General features: G+C 46.8%; 1 protein-coding gene across 4 annotated transcripts in view; it reads right to left on the reverse strand.

Moving 5' to 3' along the window:
- Positions 1-1,016: 1,016 nt before the first annotated feature.
- The window catches only part of ARHGAP10 (Rho GTPase activating protein 10), a 333,877-nt gene continuing 307,349 nt past the window's right edge, over positions 1,017-27,544 (reverse strand). For 3 of the 4 annotated variants that reach the window (XM_050790898.1, XM_050790897.1, XM_050790901.1), the window contains 3 exons: positions 11,074-11,226; positions 9,898-9,989; positions 1,017-1,800 (listed from right to left, as the gene is read on the reverse strand). In XM_050790898.1, the coding sequence (XP_050646855.1) occupies positions 1,712-1,800; positions 9,898-9,989; positions 11,074-11,226 (334 nt within the window). In that variant the 3' untranslated portion in view covers positions 1,017-1,711. The remainder of the gene's footprint in view (positions 1,801-9,897; positions 9,990-11,073; positions 11,227-27,544) is intronic. The other variant, XM_050790899.1, reaches the window with a different exon arrangement.

Consider the following 27,544-nt stretch of genomic DNA (forward strand, 5'->3'; position numbering starts at 1 on the left):
CCGCTTGTGGTAGGGCGGCCCTGGGCTCCTCTGCGGTCTCAATGCTCTTCACTGGGCGCATGATTATTTTAAATTATGTTGCATCGAAATTGTTCTTATTTTCATTTATAATATGGATACTTTTCAAGAAGCACATTTCCCCATACACATACAACTCCCAAACTCCACATCCTCACGTCATCCACGTGAGGTGACTTCCAAGATGTTAACTGGCAAGCTCTTGAGTCAGTTCATCTGGGGATGAGGCAACAGACACATCTGTCCTTTGATAAATGCTTAAGTCCGACAGGTCCGGGAACCTCCTATGGGGATGCGTGGAAAGACATGCCTGGCCCCAAAGCAGCCTCTGGGGCATGGGGCTGGCTTCAGAATCTTGGGGCCACTAAAACTAAGCCCCACATTCCAAGGGAAGTCCCCTCTTCCTCAAGAGGTTGTTGCACCCCATGGCTTGGAGGTGGAGGAGAATGAGGAAGCGTCAGAGCAAGGCCTGCCCATGCTGGGGGTGGCCATCAGCACGGGGTAGGGCAGGGTCAAGGGTGAAGGCTCCTCCGGGAAGGTCTGCTCTGCCTCCCTCTCCTCCCTCAACACTGAAATTAATCCAGATGGAGATTAGCAAGGAGGCCTGGAAGGCAGAGGCATGCTGGGAGGTGTGGGGTAAGGGTGTGCAATGGTGCTGGTAGGAGAGCTGGTCCCAGGGCACTGAGACAGCTCACACCAACCACCCAGGGCCAAAGCCCCAGCCCTGCTCCAGGTCCTGCAGGCACCAGGGTAGAGAGGCCTGTGCAGCCACTGGAGGAGATGTGAATGCCCTTCCAGGATTGCACACATCAGAGGCTGCCGCTGCCCCCGGGAACACGCCTCACTGCGAATACTTCAGGCTCCCCACTAACAGATTCCACCTGTGAGCACGCCAACAGCAGAGAGAGACGAGTCCCATCGCAGGCTGCCAATTCATAAATCAAGACAGGGCAATGACTTCCACAACCACTTCCCCACATTAGGACAGACAAATCAAATAGTAAATTACAGTTTATTTCATTTACAGAGACCTTGAGGCAAAAAGGTGGTGTTTGGAAAAGAGCACACGGGTGAGGAGCACCGAGAAGCCTGTTACAAATACGCCAGTGCACGTCGCCAGTGCAGTGACGTGGGGTCCTGCAGGTGGCCGTCTAGGAAGAGTAGGCTGGAGAAGCACGTCTCTCTGCCTCCCTCTGGCTTGGGACCATCTCCCCCGCACCAGCAGCAGCCTCTCGCAGCCAGGCCGCCGGAGCCAGGCATGCGCTCTGCAGACCTATCGCTGTGAGCAGCACAGTTCCCTTTAACATCGCAGCAGCAGGTGCTCGGGGAGGAGAGGGAGCCAGGGTGGCTCTGGTGATGTGACTGCCAGTGGGGGCGACACGGGTGGCAGAAGGCTGCCCTCCCTCTCATTCTATATGCTGGATAATTAAAACTCACAAGTCCCGATACTTGACAAATGAAAAGTCCATTCTGCGAATCCTGACATTCCCCCTCCTGATCCACAATCACAGTTCAGTGCGGTGCGTTCCCATCCCCGCCCACCCCCCACCCCCAAGGCTGATTGTGATGATGGTAACTCCCAAGTGTGGAGGTACCTGTGGGTGCAGCCCAGAGCCTCGGAGGAGGAAGGTGGCTCTCTGCCCCCAGGCAGTTCCCTAGGTGCCAGGGTCAGCAGGGGCTCTGCGTCCAGGAGCTACAGCAGCTTGACGTAATTCTGTGGAATCAGCCCCCTCTTGCCGTTCAGAGTCCCCTCTAGCCAGCCAGGCTCCCTGGAGGTTTGTACTGAAAAGGAAGAGAAAAATCACCTTAACAAAATGCCCCCAAGTACTTGCCTCCTGGGTGTTCACTTAAAAGCTCAACCAGGGAGTGGCCAGTAGAGAACAGGGGCCACTTCTGGGATGCTGGGTCACAAAGTCTGCACCAGGGTCACTGACAGGCTCTGCCTCCCTGCACTGGCCACGACAATCCTCATCTACGCGGTCCCAAAGCAGCCTCCTAACCAGTGTCCCAGTTTCCAGTCTGGTCCCTTCCAACCCACTCTGCACAAAGATGCTCAGTGAACTATCTAGAATACAGAGCTGATCACATCCCTCCCCTGCTTAAAGTCAAACTCAAGCTTTTTGCGTTTTTGTTTTGGTTTTTTCTTCCTGAGAGGGAGTCTCGCTCTATGGCCCAGGCTGGAGTGCAGTGGTTCTATCTCGGCTCACGGCAACCTCTGCCTCCCGGGTTCAAGCAATTCTCCCGCCTCAGCCTCCCGAGTAGCTGGGATTACAGGTAAGCATCACCATGCCTGGCTAATTTTTGTATTTTTAGTAGAGATGGGGTTTCACCACATTGGCCAGCCTGGTCTTAAACTACTGACCTCGGCTGATCCACTTGCCTTGGTCCCCCAAAGTGCTGGGATTACAGGTGTGAGCCACCGCTCCCAGCCTCAAACTCAAGCTTCTTACTGGTCTGTAACACAGGCCCCTTGGCACCTGGCTCCGGTCGCCCCTACAGGAGCCCTTCACACTCCACTGGCACATCATGCATGTCAACTGCAGTGAATCATCCAGAGAAATCCCAACTGCAACTCCAGGCCTTTGCAAGTGCAGTGCCTTCTGCCTGGAATGCCTTTCCCCCACCTCTTCACCGGGTAATTCCTCCTGTTTAGAGACCTGATTGGATGCCTCCTCCTCTGACAGTCTGGTCTGACTCCCACACTGGATGGGGAACTCCTGAAGGCAGCCTGAGCCTTATACATCTGGGCACGGTGCCTGGCACAATGGACTGTTCATAAATATTCACGTGATACTTAACGAGGAAACTGCAGCCTGGAGAGCAAAGGGCACAGGTCCAAGCACTCCTCACCAGGGTTCGGAAATGCAATGCAGAAGCATTTCATAACCCCCAGCTGTGGGCAGGCCCCAGCTCAAACCCCCAACCATGGTCAGGTGCAGGCATGGCAGCCGTGGCGTAAAGGAAAGGGGAGGCATGGGCTACTCCAGCAGACCAACTCGAAAGATGACTTCCGATCACAACCCAGGAGAATAATTTCATATCAAAAACCAAGTACAGGCATACACGTCCATAACACACACAAGTTTCATGAAGCAACACTCTTACCCTCACTGTGCACACGCAATGCCTTCCTTTCTGTATTCTATTATTTTTTTCCCCATGGATTTGTGTAGAAAAGTATTATTCTTTGAATGCTAATTGCAACTCAGCGAATTGAGTTCACGGTCCTCTAAGGTATAGCTGCCCACAGTTTGGAAGACACTGACAATCCAATTCTAATTGTCCTTTGCAACAGGGTAACTGTTTGTTCTTCCCTCCCCTCGATGAACAGGAACACATTCTGCCTGTCTGCATTCCCCTAACCACCTGCACTTTCCTTAAATTCAACAAGCTTCTGGCTTCAAGGCCTCCGTGGAGCTGTTTCCTTGGGCCTGAATGCTCTTCCCTGCCTTTATGCCTGGACAGCACCTACTCATGCTTCAAAGAGCAGCTTCAGCATCCCCCCACTTCCAGGACTCCTCCCCTGGCTCCAGACCAGGTTGGGGCTCCCAGTTATGCGCCCTGCATGTCCTGTGTGTGTGTGTGCACGCATACGTGTACATATAGGAGAGATACACTGAGACATTCTTTTCTAGTCCAGACTATGAGAGCATGTAACATCTATAACATGAGACCCGGCACCTAGCACAGTGTCAGACACATGATTATCTGTGTAATGAATGAATAAGCAAAACAAGAGATGTGCTCAAAGTGATCTGGCAGCAAGTCACTTTCTTCATGCCTTCAATGACCTTGACCCTGACACTGTTCTTCACACCAGGATTTTTAGAGACTTCTCACTTCATCCAAACACCCTAGCTGGCAATGCTACTAGTATGCAGCCACCATCAGGGAAAAGCTTTGGATTCTATGCAAAAGAGGCCCTCAGGGTTGTAACAATGTGGGGGCCTGAGCGGCAAGGGGCCCAGGGCTCAAGTCAGAGCCCTGGAGGAGACTCCTGGCTAGCTGGGTGCACCTGGGAAATTAAGTCCTGGGCCTCGCTCAGCTGTTACCTGCAACACGGGGTTACTAGCACTTAGCCTGCAGGACCTGCTATGAGGAGGCAATAAGGTAGTCTCAAATACAGTCTCACCTGCACATGCTTACTGTTTCTCCTCCTCCCCTATACATACCACACACTTGCACAAACACAGACTCAGTATTAATAAAAGACAGGATGGGCCGGGCATGATGGCTCAAGCCTGTAATCCCAGCACTTTGGGAGGCCGAGACGGGCGGATCACGAGGTCAGGAGATCGAGACCATCCTGACTAACACGGTGAAATCCCGTCTCTACTAAAAAAATACAAAAAACTAGCTGGGCGAGGTGGCGGGCGCCTGTAGTCCCAGCTACTCGGGAGGCTGAGGCAGGAGAATGGCGTAAACCCGGGAGGCGGAGCTTGCAGTGAGCTGAGATCCAGCCACTGCACTCCAGTCCGGGCGACAGAGCAAGACTCCGTCTCAAAAAAAAAAAAAAAAAAAAAAAAAAAAAAGACAGGATGAACAGAGGAGGAAAAAGGTGATGTTCTACAACGCTGAAGGTGAAAGGAGGCTTGAATGGGGAAACCTCCCCAACCAACAAACCAGAGAGACGCCTCCACAACCCCATTCACCACCTCCCCAGCCCTCCCCTCCCTGGAAGGCAGAAGCCAGTAGGGAGAGAGATGTCACTGCTTTACAGAGGTGATCATGGGGGATCCTATAACATCCAAGAGCCTTGGAAGTGGACCTGGCCAAGCGGCGGGTGGGGTGGGCTAGAAGGGTCTGGAGATCAACAGCAAGGTGTCCCCAAGCACAGGAAAAGTGGCTCTGCAGCTGCAGATGAGGCTGGCAGGCTCTCCCTCCCTCTCTGAAGATCTGACCTCTCTCAGTATCATCGAACCCCAAAATACCCATCTGGGGCTCCTCTCCTAGTTTATCACACCGCTCCTCCCCCGAGAAGTGTCTACGCGGACAACAGGGCTCTGCTTTTCCATTCTTACGGGTGGAGAACTTGGTGGCCTCAGCGTCTGTCATTTCCCACGCACCCTCCCCGTGCCTGCAGGTCTCAGTCCAAGAGCCTCACTCTGCTTCAGCCACGGTGTCCTCACAGCCTTTAGACCACAAGAGGGAACAAGACAGGTATGGGGCAGGGACCCCAAGTAGCACCAGAGAGAAGCAGGTCCCTTCCACCGACTCAGTTTTCAGCATAACATAGACAATGTGTGTGACAAATACTGAAATCACTGAAGTGTCATCAGCACATGGTAAGCGCCAGGAACCCACACTCAACTTCAGAACTGCCGCAGGACCCACAGGGAGGCTGCGTCCTGGGCTCTGCCCTATCTCCCACCACGAGGCAACCAGTAGCTTGAATGCTATGTCTCTATCTTATCACGGCTATGGGTAAAATTCAGTTTTTACACAAGTAAAAACTGAATTTTTTTTTTACACAAGTCCATACCCCTAATAATATCCCATTTGTTTTGCGTATGTGTGAGCTTAACCAGAAGCACATAATGTCTAGTCACCTGGAACTTATTTTTTACTCAATATTTTTTTCTCAGATTCCCCTGTGCTAGGAATCTACCTGGCAACGAAATTGTTGGGCTGTGGGGTCTATATGCGATCAACTTTCCAGGATAACGCCAAATTGTTTTCCAGGGATTATTCTGTGTCTATCTGAGACTTTTCAAGTTTAATCGCCAGAGGCTTTTAAGGATTAATTTGGGCCACACTTGCTCCCCCACGTCTACACGTGGATGTTGACAAAGAGCCTGGGACAGCCAGGAAAGCAGCCCCGCCGCTGCTGCTGCTGCTGCCGCGAGGGGTCGCTCCTGGAAACCTCCTGCCTCAGCACCCTCCCAGCCCTGCCCCTGGGGAGGCAACCACTGCCCATCAGACTGGAGCACACCTGTCTGGAAGGACAGCAGGACTGGCGGGTGGTCACCAGCAAAACCTATTTCCAGGATTCCCCAGGCCCAGAGAAAAGGGAAAGTCCCTCTGGCCATCAAAGCAACATCACTGCCCCAAGACCTTACAAACACAGCCCTCTCCTGGGGGTGAGGGGTGGGGGCGGGCGGGGGCTGGGAGGCATTGCCCCAGAGCAACAGCTAGGCATTAGTAAGTCTACTAAAGAAACACATCTTCCGCCTAGAACTGGAACTCATAACTTAAGTCTAGGCCCACCCAGTAAGAGCAAAGAACAAGGACAGTCATGCAGCTACACAATTGCTAAAGACCCCTGTGTCAACCACACTCCGGGTCAGGATTTCTCAGAGCTGCACACATCCCAAACCGCATAACTACTGACGAGGCTGCCCGGGGGTCACTCTGACCTCGAGTCTGTTTTCTCCAAAGGCCACTGGGTGCCATAAACCGATTTCCTTTATTGCCTGTATGAGGTACAAAAAGGAATGGCACTGCAAGAGCATCTGTGGAGGCTGCAAGATTCCACATGGATAAGTGAACATAGGAAGAATGTCTTGGGCATTCCAGGGACACTAAGTATTGCTGGTCTGCAGAAAGGGAGCGTTCCCAGCAGCACTCCTGCGGGCTGAGCTGTCTAGAGTGGCCACTTGGAGCACTGCCTGGCTCCACAGAAGCTGTGGTCAGATGACCTGACGGTCTGTCTTCTCAGTGTCAGTTGTCAGACCGGAAGACCCCATAGCTGTTTAAGGAGGGGCTTCACTAGACGTGTTCTGGGCAAGCACCTGCTTTTAACTAGCTAAGAGATCAACTATGCACAGAAGATGTGAGGCGCAAACACACACACACAGATAAACTCTGCCTAAGGGCTTGACACCGACTGTACCCTTTGAAGAAGTGTCCCTATTAAGCAGTAAGCCTAATGCTGTTGATTCTGAACACCTTCCACTACGTTATCTGCCCTGCTATAAAAGAATCAGGGGGGCACCTGCAAGACAAGTAGCTCACATTAAATGAGACACTCACATCCCTGGGTAGGGAGAGGGTGTCAACACATCCACAAGGTATTTTCCAAGTAGCCAGCCTTAGGAGAGGGACAGAATGAGGAGCTCCTGAGACACCCGGGGTGCCCCAGCCAGCAAAGTGCTGACAGAGCTAGACACCAGCACTGCAGAGCACAGAACGTGAGTGACCTCAAAACATAGCCTCTTCTGAGGCACGCTACAATGTACCCAGTGTGGCAGCATGGTCAGCAGCCTCTCCCCCATACGTCTGCAGCAACTCAGAACCCTCTTTTTCTAGTAGCCCCAGTGCTATCTTGATACAGCATCAATGTTGTGGCCATCCCTGCCACTGAGGATGAAGAATCAGCTGCACAGAGTCCCAAAGGAGCCTGTTCCAGGTCACATGGAGGATAAGAAAGCCATGCTGTGAGCCCAGGCAAAATATAACTGCAGAGTTCAGAATCCACGTTGCCTGCAATCAGTGGCTCTCCTCCTCCAAAACGCACGGAGACACTGATGTGTGTGTGCACGTGTGTGTACATAGGTACCACTGTGTGACTATGTACGTGTACGTGTGTACATGCACACTTTTTAGGAAGACTCCAAGTCATCTCAGGACTTTAGAGCTGGAGAACATAAGTCTCCTGGGTCAGACACCTACCAGCGTGTCCCCTTTTATCCAAACTGGCAGATCTGTGCTGGCTTTAGGCACTGACCCTCATTCACATGGCTGTGTGCCCAGGAGAGGTGTCCTATACCCTGTGTGATTCTGATTGGTCTAAATCCTTGCAAGTGATGGATTTGGGGTAAGCATGTGACTCAGTTCTACATACTGGGATGTGAGGATGGGTAAACTACGAAGAAAATCCTGGCAAAGTTTTCTCATTCTTAAAGGAACACAAGGATGAGACACCTCCTTCCACCACAGTGTGGCCATGATACATGGAACTGTGGCAGTCATCTTGCTCCCGCCAGGGAAACCAGACAGAGGCCCAGGTCCATCAGCAGAGAACAGTTTCGCAGAGAGATGGAACTACTTCAGTCTTTGATAACATCTTTGAGAATATGAATTAAAATTAGAACTCCCTACTTCCAAACTTACTATGGTGTAAACTAATCCCTCCCCCAACCCATTTTTCTTTTTTGAGATGGGGTCTCACTATGTTATCCAGGCTGGCCTCGAACTCCTGGGCGCAAGTGATCCTCCTGCCTCAGCCTCTGCACGAGCTGGGACGACAGGTGTGCACCACTGCGCCCGACTTTAATCCATCTTCATGGCTGATTCAACCGGCTGTGTCAATTTTTGTTATTTGCAGCCTAAGGTATCCTAATAGATACACCTTCTACCAAGGTAACTATCTCACAAACCATACTGCAGGAGGGAGTTCAGAGTCTTCTAAACAAACCTAATCACACAAAATAAAAATTCATCACATTTCTCAAATGAGTGCGTTTCAATACTACCATCTCAGCCTCCCCTTCAGCCATATGGTGTGCCGACGTGAGACAGGCCTGGGGCAGGGCAACTACGTTCCACATTCTCTTGGCAAAACTGCATGTATGTGATGGTAATGGAGGAATGATCTTGCTTCTATTCCGAGAACAAAATTTCTCCACAAAGTCTAATTCTGTTCCATGTGGGGTTTTGTTGTTGTTGTTTGTTTTCTGACACTACCAGGAGTCTCTGTCTCTGAAGAGCACATATCACACGCATATAGAAATCTAGTCTAAATGAGGCAACTTGCTTTCTAAAAAACAATCGTCAGCAAATGCTGCATTACTGACAATACACCACTGTGCCTCGTGTTGATACATTCCACATATCCCAAACATTCTGGATAATCAACCATTCCATTCCAAGCATCTCAGGTTCCTACTGCTTCCCTGGAACTCTGCTGAGGAGCTCCACCCACACATGACAGCACGGTTTCCATAGCAACCTATGCATTTCATAATGAGCAGGACTGGGGAGGGAAGAAAGCAAGAGCAGGGGAAAAAAGACACTGAGCCATAAGAGAACTTTTTGAAATATATTCAACCAGGCATAGCTCCTAAATGCTTGTGTATGAATATTAAATCCTCAAAAGCTACACCCTTGTTTCAATATGCAAAGTCAATACCTGAATCTGGAGACTCACACACTGTTCAAATCAGCAAAACTGTAAAGCACAAAAATGGTAAGGGAAATAGAAATCGAAAATGTTTAAGCATAGTAGTATTCTCGGATGACTCAGAGTTGGTAAACCTGAAGCGTTTAATGGACTTGGTTAGCAACTCTGGGAGAACAAATATAATAAAAGTGTGCAAATCAGAAATATTTTTTTTTTTTTTTTTTTTTTTTTTTTTTTTTTTTGAGACGGAGTCTCACGCTGTTGCCCAGGCTGGAGTGCAGTGGCGCGATCTCGGCTCACTGCAAGCTCCGCCTCCCGGGTTCCCGCCATTCTCCTGCCTCAGCCTCCTGAGTAGCTGGGACTACAGGCGCCCGCCACCGCGCCCGGCTAATTTTTTGTATTTTTAGTAGAGACGGGGTTTTCACTGTGGTCTCGATCTCCTGACCTTGTGATCCGCCCGCCTCGGCCTCCCAAAGTGCTGGGATTACAGGCTTGAGCCACCGCGCCCGGCCAGAAATATTTTTTAAGTGCAAGTGACACTAGCTTCTTCCTGTCAGGAGAGAAATGACCTGAATGAAGACCCGCAAGAGGAGATGGAGAATAATCAAGAGGAGAACACAGTGGCATTCCAGCCATCGATGACAGGCCCCTGGTATTGGGGCCTAGGAGCCGAACACAGCAGCTTAATCCAGTCCAAAGCATCAAGCAGGACACTCACCCTCCCAACAACAGCACCATCACTGACTGCTCCCTCCATGCTGCAGACGTTAGTGATCCGGCGGACAGGATTAATAGACGAGGCTCCCACTAACACTTACCATCCTCAAAAATTGCTCCTATTTCAAAAGATAATTCCGAGCTGTGTTCTGCTTCACACGGATACACGGCTCGAGCCTTCCGACTGCTGACACTGAAAAGAAAGAAAACACACAAGACACCAATGAAAATGTGGAAAACAGAGAGAAACCTCACCCCCAACCCCCTTCCCCAAATCTCACTGATGTCACCAGTAGGGCAACTCCTCCCGAAAAAGAAATTAACATGGAAGTGAACATGAGGCTAAGAATAGCACTTGATTTTCAAGTAAACGATGGGTTTCAAATTCAAGCCTTTCCTCAGGGAGCCTGAGGAGCTGTCACTGAACCACTTCACCTAATTCTCCTCCCTACCTGGTGGGATGCCCTTTCCTACCATTCAGCGCTGTTAGAACCACAGGACATGTTTATTTCCAAGCACTTCAGTTGGTGTGTTAGGAAAAGCACACGCACCTGGAGACACACGGCCAGCTGGCAGAACAAGGCAGCACACCCACACTCCACAGGTGGGAAACCACGAGCCCAGATCCACCCCAGGCAGCCACCGCTCTGGAAGGGGCTTGTTGCTCTTGCCTGAGTGTTCCGTATTTACACCGTGACGGCATACCAGGCCCAGCTTCTCACCATTCGTTAAAGCAACCTCTGTGTCCGTGCGTGAAGAGGATGGAAACCATGCTTTTACCCAGTCTAATCAAATCCGAAGGAAATGCCTCATCTCACTGGCATGGGGGAAGCCACTGACAGGAAGAAGCACCTGAGCCACCACAGGTGGAAGAGCTTGCTGGAGGCCAGCAGCTCTGTCCTCTATGGACCTGGCCACTGGATGCCATGGAAGCGAATGTTTCCAGTGCCAGCTTGCCTACCTTTAAAACAAAGAATGTGCTTTATACTCATGAACAAGAAGTTCTTCCAAAATAAGAACTTCTTCATAAATGCACAACCAGCACGACAGAGTAGGTTCAAGCAGGTCTCATGTAAGGCAAATCCTCCAAAGAATTTGCTACTGAACTGGGTGAGGCACGCCCCGATACAAGGTGGTAAGTGCTGTCCATGAAGTCTGGGATGCTGGGGGTATCTGGGTAAGCCTTTGCCAGCAGAGAACACAAGAACCTGCTCAGGTTCGTCAAGCCCCCTGTGTGTGCTGCCACCGTATTCCACATTCCACTCCAAACCACGTACCTTTCAGGTGGCTTGTCCACTACAGTAGCAGGAGGAGAAAAGAGGAAAGGGGATGACCCGGGTGAAGGAGGTGTCACAGCTGGGTTGGAGCTTGTTGTGGTTGGAGACTGTGGGTTAAGCCACTGGACCATAGATGATCGGGTCTGACCTGGGCTAAAGGTAGGAGTTTGACGGACAGGATTAATAGCAGAAAGGCCACAGAACATCAAATGCATGACATCCCAATCCCAGATGACTAGGTCGCTAATTCCCCTATCACTCCTGACCAGTAGGGACTGAGTCCTCTCTGCATCCAGCCGGGGCTGCAGCCCAAACTGTGGATAGCAACAACCCAGAAACCAGCCACAACCCCAAACTCAAGCTGTCTTACTGTCCTTCTCCGGGTTCTCCAATCTGTCCAACCTACTAGCACCCTATGAGTTCACTAATTAGAAAACCAGAATCTAATTGCTCACAGGAGTAGCGGGATATTCAAGGTATTCATTTTTTCTAATTATAAGGAAAATCACAGGAATCTAGCATCAAGTACATGACCGGCAGCTGCAAAAGATCAGCTAAACATTTAAAGATCTTTCACCTGCTCCTACACGTATGGCCGTGCAGAATAAAATGCCACTGGATTCAGGCTTCCTCTAGAGAAGGCAAAGACTAGAAATGAACAGCAAAAACTTCTAGTGACCAGACCATTTCTTAATATTTCCATTTTGTTTAAAGTTAATGTAAACAGGTCAGTGAACAGACACCTGGAATGGCCGCTAAGCACAGAGGGAGAGTTCACATAGTTGATCCGTGTTGATCTGAATTACTCTTCAGTGACCTCAGAACTGGAGGTTTGTGACTATGGTATATGATGTTCCCTTGAGAAGCGTCTCATTTCATTCAGTGACATTTTGAACACACACGTGTTCCCTGTCTGCGGCACCCAGGTGCTCTTCACCTCAGATGCCCGCCGTCTTCCGCTAAACCAGTACACCAGTTTCCACGAGCAGTTTCCCGAGACCCACATTCCTCAGCACGCTTAGACTGCTTCCCCTGCCAGAGAACTGGCACTGAGTTCTTCAGCACCAGCATGGCCTCCTGGACAGCCCCCAGGTGCAATCCTCCAACACAGCGACACTCAGCAACCTAGGGCCAAGTTTACCTACCTGTCTCCCCATATCCGATGCTCTTCCACCTGCCCGCCTACCAGGGGCCACCCCGCCCCGGCAGCCTCCTGTCTGCCACAGCTCTGCTTCCTGGCACTCCCACCTCTGCCTCAAGCTTTGCCTTTCCTCTCAAGCTCCCCGCCCTCCTCTGCCTGCTCTAATCTTGCCTTTCCTTGGCTCAGCTCCAGTTCCACCTCCCCCAATACTCCTCCTGTGGCCTCTCTAACCCATACACCTTCCCTGGAGGCCTGCGACACCAATACATGAAAGTGCAAGTTGACACTGGTTGTTCTCCGATGGCTTCAAGTATTTCTACTGCCTCTGCAGGAAGATCTTTAACTCTTTTTCCAGATCTCACGAAGCCAGGCAGAGTGGCAGGGACATGGAGCCATCAGCCAACATCTGAGCAACCAAATTAGAAAGTTCTAAAACCAAAACTGGATTTTACAAATCTGGTGCATAATTGACTTGGTAGGTATTTAATACACTGAAGCTTTCCTATGCTTTGGTCAGTAAACCAAGGGGGTCATTAAAAAAAAATTATTCTTCAAAGAGCTCATTTACAATTCCCCTGTCCAGCCATTCATCTGGGAGTCATAAAACCTATTTTATCCCAAGGCAAGATACCTTATAAATCTTAAAGTGATCTGTATCACCGGTCACAAAAGTCACTCCTTTTTTTTTTTTTTTTTTAGCAGAAAAGGAACGTTGAATGTTGTCTTACTAATCAGGAAGGGAAAGGAGAGGTAGGTGTAAGTGAAGCCCTAGCAGGGAATTAAGGTCACAGTTAGCCAAAGAATTGCCAAGTTATCTCCCAGCAATTATTCAAGGTGCTTGGAGGGTGGCGGTGGAGGAAGATGAGATGTTTTGCCACACCCCCCTTCAGCTCTTCAGAGTCATAAATCGTCAATGACTGCCATCCATCTGCCTAGAGGGAGGACAGTTACAGGAAGAAGATAAAGTAACTATGTGACTATATGTGGCCCTTGAAAAATAAAGAGCATAAATTTTAGAGCTATTGTCTGCTTAATCCTCACATCTTTCTTTAAAAAAGAAAACCTCCATGTGTGGTGTGTGTGTGGGGGGGGGGGGTGTGCGCGCGTGCGTGTAAAGGGAAAATACCCCTCGGTTTTTAGAAAGTGAAAGAACCACTGCAATGACAGATACAAAACAGAAAGCCCTGCCTGTCCCGCACCCTGGCTTTCTCCATCTCATCCCAAACAGGAACATAGAATCAGCAGTCCTTGTCCAGGGTCAAGTTCTCCACATTCATCTTTTCTGTTTTTGGTGATCTTTCTGTCGCTGTTTAACACACACATGTGCTATGTGATCCAGCACTAACCGGTTCACCAAGATTACCTCCCAGACTTCCCATGTAGACTTAAGTTTCTGTATGTGACGTCCTGGGTGTATCTCAGAAGCCTCTACAAGGTGACTCCTTTGATTTCAGAACCCCACATGGGCAGACACACTGTGAGCTGGAATATTCACAGGACGGAGCAACATGCGAGACTGGAGACAGTCTCTGTGGAGATGAGGCAATGAGATGTGTGGACAACTGGAAGCCTGTGAAAGAAGAGACCTGTGCAGCCAAATAAGGTTTGGGAAGCAGCAGAGCAGGTGCTTGGATAGAGGAAATTTTTCAGAGGCTTGTCGGCCAGGGAGGATCAGGGATGAGGCAAGAATTGAGTATATATACTTAAGTCGTGTAATGAATTCACATCTCAAGCCAGTACACATCAGATGATAGCATGTTTCATAGTGTCTCCCAAAAGCAAGCTGTCCATACTTTTTGGAAGGCAAAAAAAAAAAAAAAAAAAAAAAAGTAAACCTGAGCTTCGTTATGTAACCATCTCCTACTTTCCAAACTTTGGGTAACTTTTTAATAAGAAGATTTGAAAAATTGTTTAAATATTATTTAAAATGTAATACCTACATTTTCTCAAAAAACAGTAAAGTATTAGTTTCCAAAAAGAATTTCTGATATTCTCTTTCCCTTCTTTTATTTAAAATATTTTGAAGGAACATAGGCATTTTGGAATGGCAGCCCATAAGCAAAGGACGAATAGCTTTTTCCTCACCCTGGGCTCCAAGAGAGAACTGAGCCCTAAGGCATATCTCTCTCTCTCTTTCTCCACCTCTCTCTCTCAAAGAGTGAGCTTTACCCATCATACAAGATCCGGGTTTTCTAAGCTCCAGGTTCCTCTCTTGAGGCATGCAGGTGTGACCTGGCCCAAGCTGCATTGCCTTGTAAGAACTGGGACTCAGGGAACTGGCACAAGAGAACACTGATACTCTCATTGCTGTGATGAGTAGAGGCTGCTGGCTCCAACCGCGAGTCCCACGCCTTCTGCCAGCATCCCGGAAACGATGGTAGGCTAATTCAGTGGCTCACAAGCAGGGTAAAATTTCAGACCCTTCACAGTTCTTGACAGTATCATCATCAGTGGCTCACAAGCAGGGTAAAATTTCAGACCCTTCACAGTTCTTGACAGTATCATCATTGGGAGAACGAAAACACTCACTGGACCATTTTTTTCTACTCTGTGGTTCAGGGGAGAGCCCCACCTTTTTCCCAAAGAACATCTTTATAATAATAACATCTAAATAATAATTTATAACATCTAAATAATAATTAAAAGCTCATTATGTGCTAGAACATAATTAAATATTTTGAGAGTCCTTTCCTACCATTTCCCAAATTTAAACATTTTAAAAAATCTATTTACTGCCTTTTTTCTTGTTGTCCCTTTAACTACAGATTTTTGATTAGTAAGACCGGCATGAGCACAAACCACCAATTCTGTTTAATGCCAGCTACTGACCAAGTACAAAAAAGCACGTCAGTGCCACGAGTTTCTTGAAAGCCAAGTTGCAGTTTGCGAACATGGAGGAAGAAGTCAACTGTTCCTAAAAAGCTCAGAAACCACATTTACCAAGACAGAAATATAGAGAACTACTCATATCTGTTCGCTGTCTTCCCAACTTCACATGCTACACTGCAAAAGGCTTCTCCTAAAACAGGATTTCTCTCCATTTTCAGTATGGAAGAGCCAATGTCACCCTCCTTCCTTCTCATAGAAAGGGGACAAATAGAAACAAGAGTGTTTCACTAAAAGCAGATGAAGATTTCAAATTGCTAACTTGGAAACACATTCCTGAAAATACATAGATTCAAAGTCTCCCTGACTGTTCCTGAGGCCACAGAGGCATTTCTTGTGTTTAGGCGAGGCGGGTGGAAGAGCTGGGAAGACAGTAAGCAGGGAAATATGCATTTGTGTAAAGGATGAGGAAACTCTCTTCTTTAAAAAGTCAACACTCTTGCTTGGAAACACGGGCCTGAATTTCGAGGAAAGACCTTGTAGCTTTCACGTGCAGCAGTGGGGCCAAACCCCAAACATGGAATTATGACAGTGCTGTGTATGTGGATACTTTACAAAGTGTATTTTTAGAAAATGGAACAGATCAGCAGTCCATGCTGCTTCTGATTCACACTGTGATCCAATCTCCTCCAGTACCAGACTCTATGCTCCATGCATATTAAAAACGCTCTGGCAGCGGCAGATCACAAACATTTCAGAAAGGGGGAAGGGAATAGGGGCCTTAACTGTTAAAACTCGACACCAGCTGCACCGATCAGCAGAGAACTCCTGCATCTAACAAACATTTCTTGCATAACATAGACAGGTCAGGCTTTGGGCAGCACTAGAGGCACAAGCCCCTGATTCCAGCCTATGTTAGCACTGAGTGCCATCTAAATTCAAAAGGGTACAGCGAGGAGAATACGCACTAAGAAAAGAAATGAATGCTTATTTGAAGTGACTAAATCCCCCAAATACCAAGATATTTCACTACAATTATACAATATGAGATCAAATCAGAAGTTTGCACTGCAATGAAAGATTCTAAACTCTCAGTTGCCAGGTCTCTGAGCAGAAACTAACACATTAGTGAAATGATCTTTCATGCCAGTCTGGGAAACATACAGCATAAGTCTAGAACAGCTGTCCTGGGCAAGAGTGTTTGAAAATGTTAATAAAGACAGAAGGAAATATTGTAGATCTGTATATTATGGGAAAATCTCTGTTCAAATAAATGCCAGTTATTCCTTAAGTGCCAGGAGAGGGAGAACTCCACACGCAAGCACACTGTTTGGTTCCACAAGAGCACACCGAGGGATAACAGCAGTGCAGAGAAACAAAGGCCTGTGACATGCAAGTCGCCATAACCCACGGGGTTGGGGGAGGAGGCCTTTGCTGCCCATCAGGAAGGTTCGGAGTAGACCCACTGGCTCATCATTTACGGTCTGAGGACTTCCTGTCAGGCCTTGTGCTAGTCCCTGGGGACACCCAGGCAACCGTGACACCACCTGTTCTCCAGCCAAGTGAGTGGAGAATGCCCAATTAATAACCATAATACAGGCACTGAGAGCCATGTAGAGAACTGCCCATGGTCCCTCAGAGGAAGAGTGGAGGGAGCACCTAATAACCAGGGGGATAGCCAGGAAGGACTTCCTGGAGGAGGCAGCATCTGTGTGGCGCTAATGCTGAAGCTGATGCTGCCATAGTCAACATCATCATCACCTCCCCACACCCAGGCTCATGCAAGGCACAACTGTGCAATCTAGCCCTGTGCTAGATGCAACATGCAGGCACAGTTCACTTATTCCCAACCACCCTATTACTCCACATGACATAGGAGAAGACCATCTCAAAAAGGTGAAAGCAACTTACTCAAGGTCCTGTTTCTAGTAAACCCTGTTTTGACAAGACAGCACAGATCTCAGACCCTCAAGTCCTCTTGAGTGACTGGAATGGAATATGGAAAGAACGGTGAGAGAGATGTGAGTACCGGGATATTCAGGAGGCACAATCATAACCTAAAGGCAAAGAAAGGCCATTGAAGGATTGTACACATGCAAATTACAAATGCCTAAGACTCTGCCACTCCGCAGAGAGACCTGGGTGCCAAAGCTGGCAATGTCATTGCTGGCTGCGTGCCAGCTTGCAGTTTCTTCCTCCCCTAGGCTTGTTCCTCTTTTTGTCAATAGCTAGAGGCTATGCTGAGGAGGAAGCAAATGACTTAAGAGTGCTCCCCAGAGGTTGGCCCACAGTTGCCATCATTAGTCTGCACTTGGCGTCATCCACAACCGAAACTTGGCTGAGCAACTTAAACTCCCTCAGCTAAGGTGAAGAGAGTCATGACTCACCGGCTGGGTCACTGTGGGGTTTAAATGAGATAACAGGCGTAAAGCACTGAAGCACAGTAAGCAGTCAATAAATGAAGCCCTCACTATTACATATTTCTGGGTCAGACCTTACCTCTGATTTCTAGGGTTATACCATCACTAACCATTTAATTTACCAAAAGACAGCAAATCAGCTATGCAAAGGGAAAAAAGTATGGCCATATTAGGTAGACGTCATCATTTAAAAATCTAAAGTTGCCGGGTGCGGTGGCTCATGTCTGTAATCCCAGCACTTTGGGAGGCCGAGGCTGGTGGATCACGAGGTCAGGAGATCGAGACCATCCTGACTAGCACGGTGAAACCTCGTCTCTACTAAAAATACAAAAAATTAGCCAGCCGTGGTGGCAGGCGCCTGTAGTCCTGGCTACTCGGGAGGCTGAGGCAGGAGAATGGCGTGAACCCGGGAGGTGGAGCTTGCAGTGAGTTGAGATCGCACCACTGCACTCCAGCCTGGGCAGCAGAGCAAGACTCTGTCTCAAAAAAAAAAAAAAAAAATCTAAAGTTGCTAATAGAAACATGACATCCTGGATTTGAGCTTGGAACAGAGAAAGAACATTATTGGAAAGACTGGTGAAGTCCACAAGAAGTCTGTGGTTTAGTTAACAGTACTGTATCAACACTAATTTCATTATTTTTTAACAAACATACCACAGTTCTGTCAGATGCTAAGGGCTGGGGGCGGGGGTGGGGGCGGGAGGTGAAGAGGGGAAGTGAAGGGTCTATGGAAACTCTGTACTATCTTTGTAATTTTTCTGTAAACCTTAAACTATTCCAAAATAAAAATTTATTTTAAATGATACATTATAAAAAGAACAACCTCACATAGATTTTTCAGTCGCTGAAACACTAATGGCCTTTTGAAATTATAAACAAACATTTGGGGGCATCCAAAACCCATAGGGAAAATGTCTGGTTGGTTTAATGACAAGAAGAGATGTGTGAAGCTTACACTTAAAATCATCTGCACTCTCCATCTACCACCACAGTGGTAAACTACACTTCCTGAAGCTGGGTTTTAAGAAAGGTGGGCCCTTCCAAACAGACTTGTTTTGATTACTGATTAGCTAGAGATCGGCAAACTTATTCTGTAAAGGGCCAGAGAGTAAATACTTCAAGTTTGGCAGACCTTCTGCAACTACTCAATTCTGCTATCACTGTCAGTCAAAAAGCAGCCACAGACAAAACGTAAACAACTAAGTGTAGCTGTGTTTCAATAAAACTTTATAAAGACAAGTGGCAGTGGGCCACAATTTGCTCACCCCTGGATTAAATGGACCAGATAAGAAGCCTGGGAGGGACGTGGAGGTTGGGGGAGATGAAGGCAATTCAGATGGAGAATCCCCTCCGTCTTCACTGGTTTCATGGTACAGGGCTCCCTTGTTGGTGCCTGGGGCTGACCCACACGTACCCAGCGCTTTCCTGCAGCAGAGTCCCGCTTCAACTGTACGAGATCACCTCCCAGGCAGCAGGGAGCCAGCCAATACAGGAAGCCAGCATGTAAAAGCAGTAACTTGTTCACCTTTGAGAACAAATACCTTCTCCCTCCGTTCCCCCCAGATGGAGTCTTGCTCTGTCCCTCAGGCTGGAGTACAGTGGCGCAATCTCAGCTCATTGCAACCTCCGCCTTCCAGGTTCAAGCAATTCTCGTGCCTCAGCCTCCCGAGCAGCTGGGATTACAGGTGCGTACCACCATGCCAGGATAATTTTTGGATTTTCAGTAGAGATGGGGTTTCACCATGTTGGCCAGGCTGGTCTCGGAACTCTTGACCTCAACTGATCCGCCTGCCCCAGTCTCCCAAAGTGCTGGGATTACAGGCGTGAGCCACCGCACCCAGCTGAGAACAAATATCTTTTGCAGGAAGTACGCGGTCAGGGAGAGGAGGAAGGGCACTGCAGGAAATCCCTCGAGCCCCATGAAGGAAGGCCTGCCATGTTTAACACTCAGTCCTCACCTTGTGTGATCCTGAGGCTCCTACATGGATTTCCTCCTCCAACAAGAAAGGACATCACCACCTAGTCGTCTGACAAGGTTCACTCCCAAACCCCACTCTCTTATAGCAAAAGTTCTTGGTTTTGCTGTAAGAGAACAGCTGCAGAATTCCATCTCTGACCAATCTTCCACTCAAAGAGTTCTCCTTGAATCCTATCTTCCTTCCATATGATCAGTGTGGAATCAGGTAAGAGGGCTGAACTTTAGCTTGCTAGCTGAACAGAAAAGGAACTATAACTTCATTTCAGAAAATTAAGGGGCATTCGAGGTCTGAAGGTTATAGTGCTGCAGAGTCACTGACAGGAATGTTTCAACCAGCTGCTACCCAATGTGAGGGCTGAACATCTTCAACAGGGTCAAGCACAGCTCCAAAGAGACACAGATACTGTGCTCAGAAAAATCCACCAATTACTTACAAACAGATTTATGGGTTATTTGTTGTAATGGGTGCGGTACCTGGGTATGCAGCTCAGCATAAGTTATAAATGTGGTTGCGTCTCAGTAGGCTCCCCATGCCTTGATCATGTGATAGCCAAGGGTCTATTCTCAGAGGCTCTGACAAAGCAGATCCCCAAAACAAGACACTAGGAGAGGAGCCCCAGCTGAGTCCTCTGGGAATAAATACAGTAACTGCTAAAAACAACACAACTTCAGGTCAACATCTAGAGCTTCTCTAAGGCTAGAAAGGTTCTCTCTCTGAGCTATTTAGTAAGGAGATTATGTAACTGATGAACCAGGAAGTTGGGGTCAAGTTAAACTAAGAATATTGAATTACGTGCTCAGAGGAAAGGAAAATCCCAGCAGGTGGCTGCCTCCAGCTCTCAGGGGAGCAGTGATTGGGTTTTATTACATGTGGTATCTGGAAACCTCACCCCGGCCCAGAGGGACGGACGTTATTATTCCCCTTTTACAGATCATCTTGCTAAGCCTTGGTTTGCTTAAATCACTTATATAAGATCTTCAAGGTTGTAAGAAACAGAACGTGGATGCAAAGCCAGGCCTGTTTGAAATCAGTGATTTACCAATGTAAACGGTCTCGAACTTACAGAGAAAGCCCGTGAGGTCCTTACCTTATTTAGATATTGAGACACAGCCAATTCACGAACAGCAAATAATAAATTACAACAATGGCATCAAGTAAGAAAGTCTTTAACAACAAAAACCAGTTAAACTAAAACCCAAAAATGACTGATGCAAGACTTAACTGTTTTTAAAGTCTTAAGTAGTGGGAAAGCTACTACAAAATTCAGACATGTCTTTATTTTGGGAAGTCATCTTTTCATGGTAGAGCTTTAAAGTTACATGGACTATCAACATTCTGACTTAAAAATAAAACCTCCAAATTTCAGCACCTGCAGCTACAGCACAGCAAAGGAAGACACGAATTAGGCCACATGCAAGTGCCAAGTACACAAAGCAGATCCCAAAAATACCCCAGCAAGCCACAATGGATGTGTATCAAAGCATGCAAGGGGACAGGCAGTCGGCATAGCATAATTTCTATACAAAGTTGGAGAGAAGAAATTCAAGAAAACATACAGGACAAAAGTTGTACCCCCAAACTGAATGTGAATAGACACTGTGATGGTAGATGGCCAAGTATACAGGCCCCGAGATTCACTTCCAGAGCGTTTCTGAAGCTGAAGGGAGACAACTGAATATCATATTACTCATAAAAAGATGATGGATGCTGCCTGGTTGCACAGATCAAATTTCCAAGTCTCTCCAGCGCTGCTGTGGGGGAGAAGGCCCTCCTCCCCGCATCTCAGCCAAGGTGTTAGATGATGAATTCGCAGCAACCAGATTCAAGTGTTTATTCCCCATAGATAATTATAAACCACAGCCACATGACTTAATGTAAGGTCAGTGTTTCCTCTTCAATCCAAGGGCATTGACCAGTTGACAGCCATGGCTGTTTCACTGGGTTTCAGAATCGGAGCAGGGTGGAGAACACCTGCAATTCAAACAATGTCCCCACATGCAACTGCACAATTTCGATTTCTACAGTAAAACAAGTCACTGGGCAGACACATGAGCGGTCAAACTCACCTGTCCTTTACTGCTTGTGTGGCTTGGGCCAATTTTCCTATGTCCTTTGTGCCTTCCAATCTTTAAAAATGACTATATATCTACCCCACTGGGTTGATGCAAGCATTAAGCGGAAATGTCATTTACAACACAGCTGAAACAAAGTCTGGTGGCCCATAATACTAAATGTTTCATGGTCTCTGAGCCTGGAAGTGCCAATAGGGTATCTAAAGATACTTTCTCTGCAGCCTCAACCACTAGCCTCTGCTAAAGCAAAAGGTTCTACTCCCTTGAATCTCCAGACCCCTAAGAGGTAGGGGAAGGAGCTAACCTCCATGCAACATTTAACAGGCTGCTGTGGGCTCACAGCAAGGCAGCATGCTCCTCCTGTTCATTTGGCCCTGTTCTGCCTTAGATTTGAGCTCCCTTAGACCTCCACTATCTAAGTGACCCTGCTGTTTACTTAGGTATGGTAACAGGTACTGGCTGCCAATTCATTCTTCACAGTACCCAGAATCAGAGACCACATCCTTCCACAACAAGGCACTAGGCTCTACTAGAGATCTCAGTGTAACCCACTGCATTCTGTAATCAGAGCCCACATACAAGTAAACAGAGTAAAGCTGCTAATCTTATTAGGAAATCATCCCCCTACTAACCAACAAAGATGCAGGAAGTTTTTGCAATGGGAAGTTCATTCCTTTAGGTTACTTATCACCCTCTCCTGACCTGAAATTTACAGAGCTTCCCACTCCTTATTACAAAAGCAGTATATGTTCATTTTGGTCAAGTTAGGGGGAAAAAAAAGCAAATGTGTAAAAAGCACTTTTAAAAGATACATCTATTTTTTTTTTAAATAATCTGATTAAGATACCAACTTCTGGGGTGAACTGACCACCCTGGCCCTCGAGGAATGCTGGGTTGAGGAAGCCCTCTCTGAAGGAGGAGGGAGAGGGAAGAAGGAACTACAGAGAGTGGGGAAGGGAGGAAGTGAAGACAGAGTTCGCCAGTGACTGCCACCCTGTAACTTCTCATAGCAACTTTCTCAGTGGGCGCCAGACTTCACAGAAATCTATTAAAAATGATCTAAAATGATTATTTTTCTGAACTTCAGGCAAATCATTCACGGTTTACTGTGGTATACTAAGCCACAAATCATATTTAAGGGGGGTACTTTGGTATCTCCCAGCAAAATTTATTGACTTCCTGAAAAGCAATCATGGAACCAACAGTCAAGTAATTTGAAATGCCAAGCAGATGTCTCTGAGAAACCCCCATTCATTTGCCCAATTTAAAGGAAACAAGTGATTTCACTGACAAGAATAAAAATGGTTACCAGTGAGTACAAAGTATATGATGACATGCACAAGGCTGTATATGGGAATAGGAAGGTGTTATCTAGTGATTTTAAATAACTGACATCAAGTCTGAGTAGGCACAAATCTCAGTGGCACAATGACAGCTTGAGGCACTAGCTGGGATAGATGCTTTAGGGATATCTTAACATTCAGGATAAATAAAGCCAAGCCTCTCAGTGGGCGGGAGAGGGGAATCTACTGCCCTCTGGGCTGCCAGGGTACAGAGTGAGATGCATCTCAGGGTGCCAGCACCCCAAACTAGAGTGAGCTATTCTGAGACCATGCCATCTTGAATTTGAGAATGTGCCGGCAGAAAAGGAGGTGATCCTTTTCATTTGAAATCTGTAGAGGAAGCAGATAGCAATGCCTGATATTTCTTAAAAGAGATTCTCATCTGTGGCAGAGAATCTAAAAGGATTACTTGTCGAGGACCTGGCTCCATCCATTACAATAGAAGAAAACCTGTTTAGCAAAAACTACTTTATTGTGGGGAAAAAATGACTTTGGAACATTTGAAATACCTTGACCTATGATGTAATGTCCTCCAAGGAGACTGAGCTAGCAATTCTTCACTGGCAATGAAGTCACCCATCACCTTACTGAGTGTACAGGTAAGTAATAGCTACAGATTGATTGACTGCAATGAATAACACCCACAAGTCATAAACATCAGCAGAAACCCAAGGAATCCAATTCTGCTGCATTGTTTTCTACCTATCAGAGGCAACAGCTGCATTGACACACTGCCTATATCAGAACCACGGCTGCTGTACATTTTCCTCTGCAAATTGTTTCCCAGTGGATGAGATTTTAGCATTTTTGTTCAACAGATCTACTGGGGCCCTATGTGATCCACATAAATTTGGACTCCATTCCGTAGCACCTGAGATCACAGTACAGGCATTGCCTCCTATTAAGAGCCCTGAGTAGAGTTTTAATGACCCCATAGCAACTTTGGCTAAAAGGGATCTTAATGAGCATTTACTTAGAACCTATCATATTTAATACTGTACAGCTGGTAAGCAGAGATAAAGGGGAAAAAGACAAGAGAACACACAATGAGAACTTATAAAGGCTAAGGAAACAAAACAGTAAGGAGCAAATGGTAAGATTAATTGTGTGGAATTGCTAGAGGAAGAGTTTGTAATCTTTATAAGAAAGAAGATGAATCAGCCAGGCACGGTGGCTCACACCTGTATCAGCCAGGTGGCTCACACCTGAATCAGCCAGGCACGGTGGCTCACAGCACTTTGAGAGGCCCAAGCAGGCAGATCACGAGGTCAGGAGATCGAGACCATCCTGGCTAACAAGGTGAAACCCCATCTCTACTAAAAACACAAAAAGTTAGCCAGGTGTGGTGGCGGGCACCTGTAGTCCCAGCTACTCGGGAGGCTGAGGCAGAAGAATGGCATGAACCCGGGAGGTGGAGCTTGCAGTGAGCTGAGATTGCGCCACTGCACTACAGCCTGGGTTACAGAGCAAGACTCCGTCTCAAAAAAAGATGATGATGAGTAAGAAACCAAATGTAGTAGCCTAAGAGACATTCAGTAACATACAGAAAGAAATGAGATTTCCAAAAGGTAGCATTTTTATAAATACATAATTAAAATAAGAAATTAAATGTTTACTAATAATTATGTCAATATCACAAAAAAGTTCAAAGAATATAAGATCCAATTCCTATCATTAAGAATTTTATGGCCGGGCACGGCGGCTCACGCCTGTAATCCCAGCACTTTGGGAAGCCAAGGCGGGTGGATCACTTGAGGTCAGGAGTTTGAAATCAGCCTGGCCAACATGGTGAAACCCCATCTCTACTAAAAGTACAAAAAGTAGCCAATGCGGTGGCACATGCCTGTAATCCCAGCTACTTGGGAGGCTGAGGCACGAGAATCACTTGAACCCAGGAAGTGGAGGTTGCAGTGGGCTGAGATCGTACCACTGCACCCCAGCCTGGGTGACGGAGAGTGAGACTCTGTCTTTGCCACCCCGCCACCCAACCCACGAAAAAAAAAACCCAATTTTATGATCTAGCTTGGGGTAAGGGAAAGTTTAGATAGACATGTAGAAACATTTATTCCACATAAATATCAAATAATACTAAAAGGCAAATATTAAACAATACTCAAAGGCGACTTGAATTTCTTAGCGCCAAATAATGAGTATCAGCAGAAATATTGACAAGGGATCTCTCTAGAGGCTCCTTGTAGATTAGAGCATGGGGAAGACTTTCTGGAGGTGAAGATTAAATTAGACCGTGAAGATAGGTCAGGATTGGCTTGTGCAAAAAAGCACAATGGATATTTGAGGCAAAGAGAACCAAAGCATGTGGGAAGCACACACAGGCTACTGGGAGGCAGCAATGCAGGACCCTAGAAGAGTGTTTTTCTAAACAAAAGAGGTGGAGAAATCACTTATCCTAATTACACTCCTCAGAGAAGCAGCTTATACTCAGCACAGCCCTGGAAGCAGGCGAGGAGCAGCGGATGGTCTTCTCTATCAAGGCTCACTCATTGTCACCTGAAAACTCCTTAGAAAGGCAGGCTCTCAGGTCCCTTCTCAGACCTACTGAATCCTCAGCTCTGGGATGGGGCCAGCAGAGTGGGTCTTAGTGAGACCTACAGGGGGTTCTGGTGCGTGCCCAAGTCCAAGAGGCACATACCTATATACAAACTTGCTAACATAATGACAAATCGTGACCGATACACACTCATCAGTAAATCCTTTAAAAGATACATAAGAAACATTTTAATATATACTTCAGAGAAACATAGATGTATTCCATCCATGGCACAGGAAAAAAAAAAAAAAAAAGAACAAGTTTCTGAAGTAGGAGAAAGTCTCCATTAAAAAAAAAAAAAAAAATCTCCTCTCCAGGCTTGCTTCAACTACTCCCCCCAACCCCCTTTTTGGCCTCTCAAGGTTGGAGTGCTTTTCATGACATTTAAAAATGCGTATGAATAGGAAGCTAGGGAATTCACTCCTCATTTCATTTATGACCAAAAATATCAAGCCCTTCTTGTTTCAGGCATGGACGTGTTGTGAATTGAGTGTTGGCTGTACCATGGCTCATAATGTCACTTTTCTGCAGAACTACTATGGAAGAAAGATGACTGCCTAAACTGCACTCCACTGCCTGTGATATCCACTTACCGAAAGGCATAATTAGGGATCTGGTTTTCACTAAAACACACACACAAGCTAAATTCCACCTCAAGTGTAACCAGGATTATAGATTCTGGGTGCCTAGGTAACTACTGTTATTGTTGCTTGTAGTACTACGGTGAAACAAAATTTTTATTGTGGAAAAGGAACAGTAACGGTGACAAGCATACCTGAGTAATGTAGGATTTAAATCCACAATCCTCAGCATAAAAAATAAGCACAGATGAAAACATTGGCAGGAAAAATCTCATCTGGAGAATGTGTTTCCATACTTGGAGTCCCAGTTAGATTTTCAAAGTCTTCAGGTCACCCCCAAATTCTGGCATGCCAAATGTCTCCCAGCCTCTCTTAATACTTAATAAGTTCATAATCATTTCATGTGAATCCAGCAGTAACTATAAAAAGCCAAGTAATCTGAGGAACACTTTCCAGTCCATTTAAAGTCCCAAGAATGCCCAGCTAGGGTCAGATGACACCATTATCTATAATTTATTTTAAGCAACTTTGGCATCAAAAAAATTTTTTTTTAAGACTCTCTGGATGGGCTGGGCATGGTGGCTCACGCCTGTAATCCCAGCACTTTGGGAGGCTGAGGCAGGTGGATCACCTGAGGTAAGGAGTTCAAGACCAGCCTGGCCAAGATGGTGAAACCCCATATCTACTAAAAATACAAAAATTAGCTGGGTGTGGTGGCGAACACCTGTAATCCCAGCTACTTGGGAGGCTGAGGCAGAATAATCACTTAAACCCAGGAGGTGGAGGTTGCAGTGAGCCAAGATGACACCACTGCACTCCACCCTGGGCAACAAGAGCAAAACTCCATCTTTAAAAAAAGACTCTCTGGATGAATTATAAATGCATTTTTAGATAAAATTTGATTGACTAATCAAGTACTGTCTTGTAATTATTAGTGGAGTTTTCTCTTCTCTGAACACTTGTTTGAAACATGATGCCCTTTTGGGTTCCACATCACCACCATCCTGCCTTTAAACGGCCTTGGTCAACACAGCCAGACAAGCCCTCACAGGTTCAAGGTACTTTATTTGTATTAATATTATTCGTCCTAATATACTTGAGCTGATCTGCACATGCCTGGCACTAAACCAAACTGAGAAGATAAAATCAAACATGTCAACCATCACGTCTCAACTCTGCAGGACGCTATCGAGCAAAACAGAGCAGAATGCTAGCATACTGCTCTCAGAAATTCATGTAAGTAAAATATCATTCTATAGACAGTTTCAACAGTCTGTCCATCAGCATGCATTCTCACATCTCTAAAAGTCTGCATAACTAGTGGGGAAATATCTTGGGTGGGATAGTAACAAATTTCCTTTGCAGAATCCAAAACTGCCCGGGAATTGAACTTAGATCAGATTTGACATAGCATCCATCTACCCTTCCATACTAGAAACAAAGAGAGTATTCAAGGAAGGCTCTGTTTTAAGGACCCTTCTCCCTTTGGTGGCCCCTCTGATAAGACAATAAGGGTTCCTTGATGTAATGGCTTCAGCACCCACTGGTCACTGCTCATGGA

This window comes from Macaca thibetana, chromosome 5, assembly GCF_024542745.1.
Source record: "Macaca thibetana thibetana isolate TM-01 chromosome 5, ASM2454274v1, whole genome shotgun sequence".
Classification (NCBI taxonomy): domain Eukaryota; kingdom Metazoa; phylum Chordata; class Mammalia; order Primates; family Cercopithecidae; genus Macaca; species Macaca thibetana.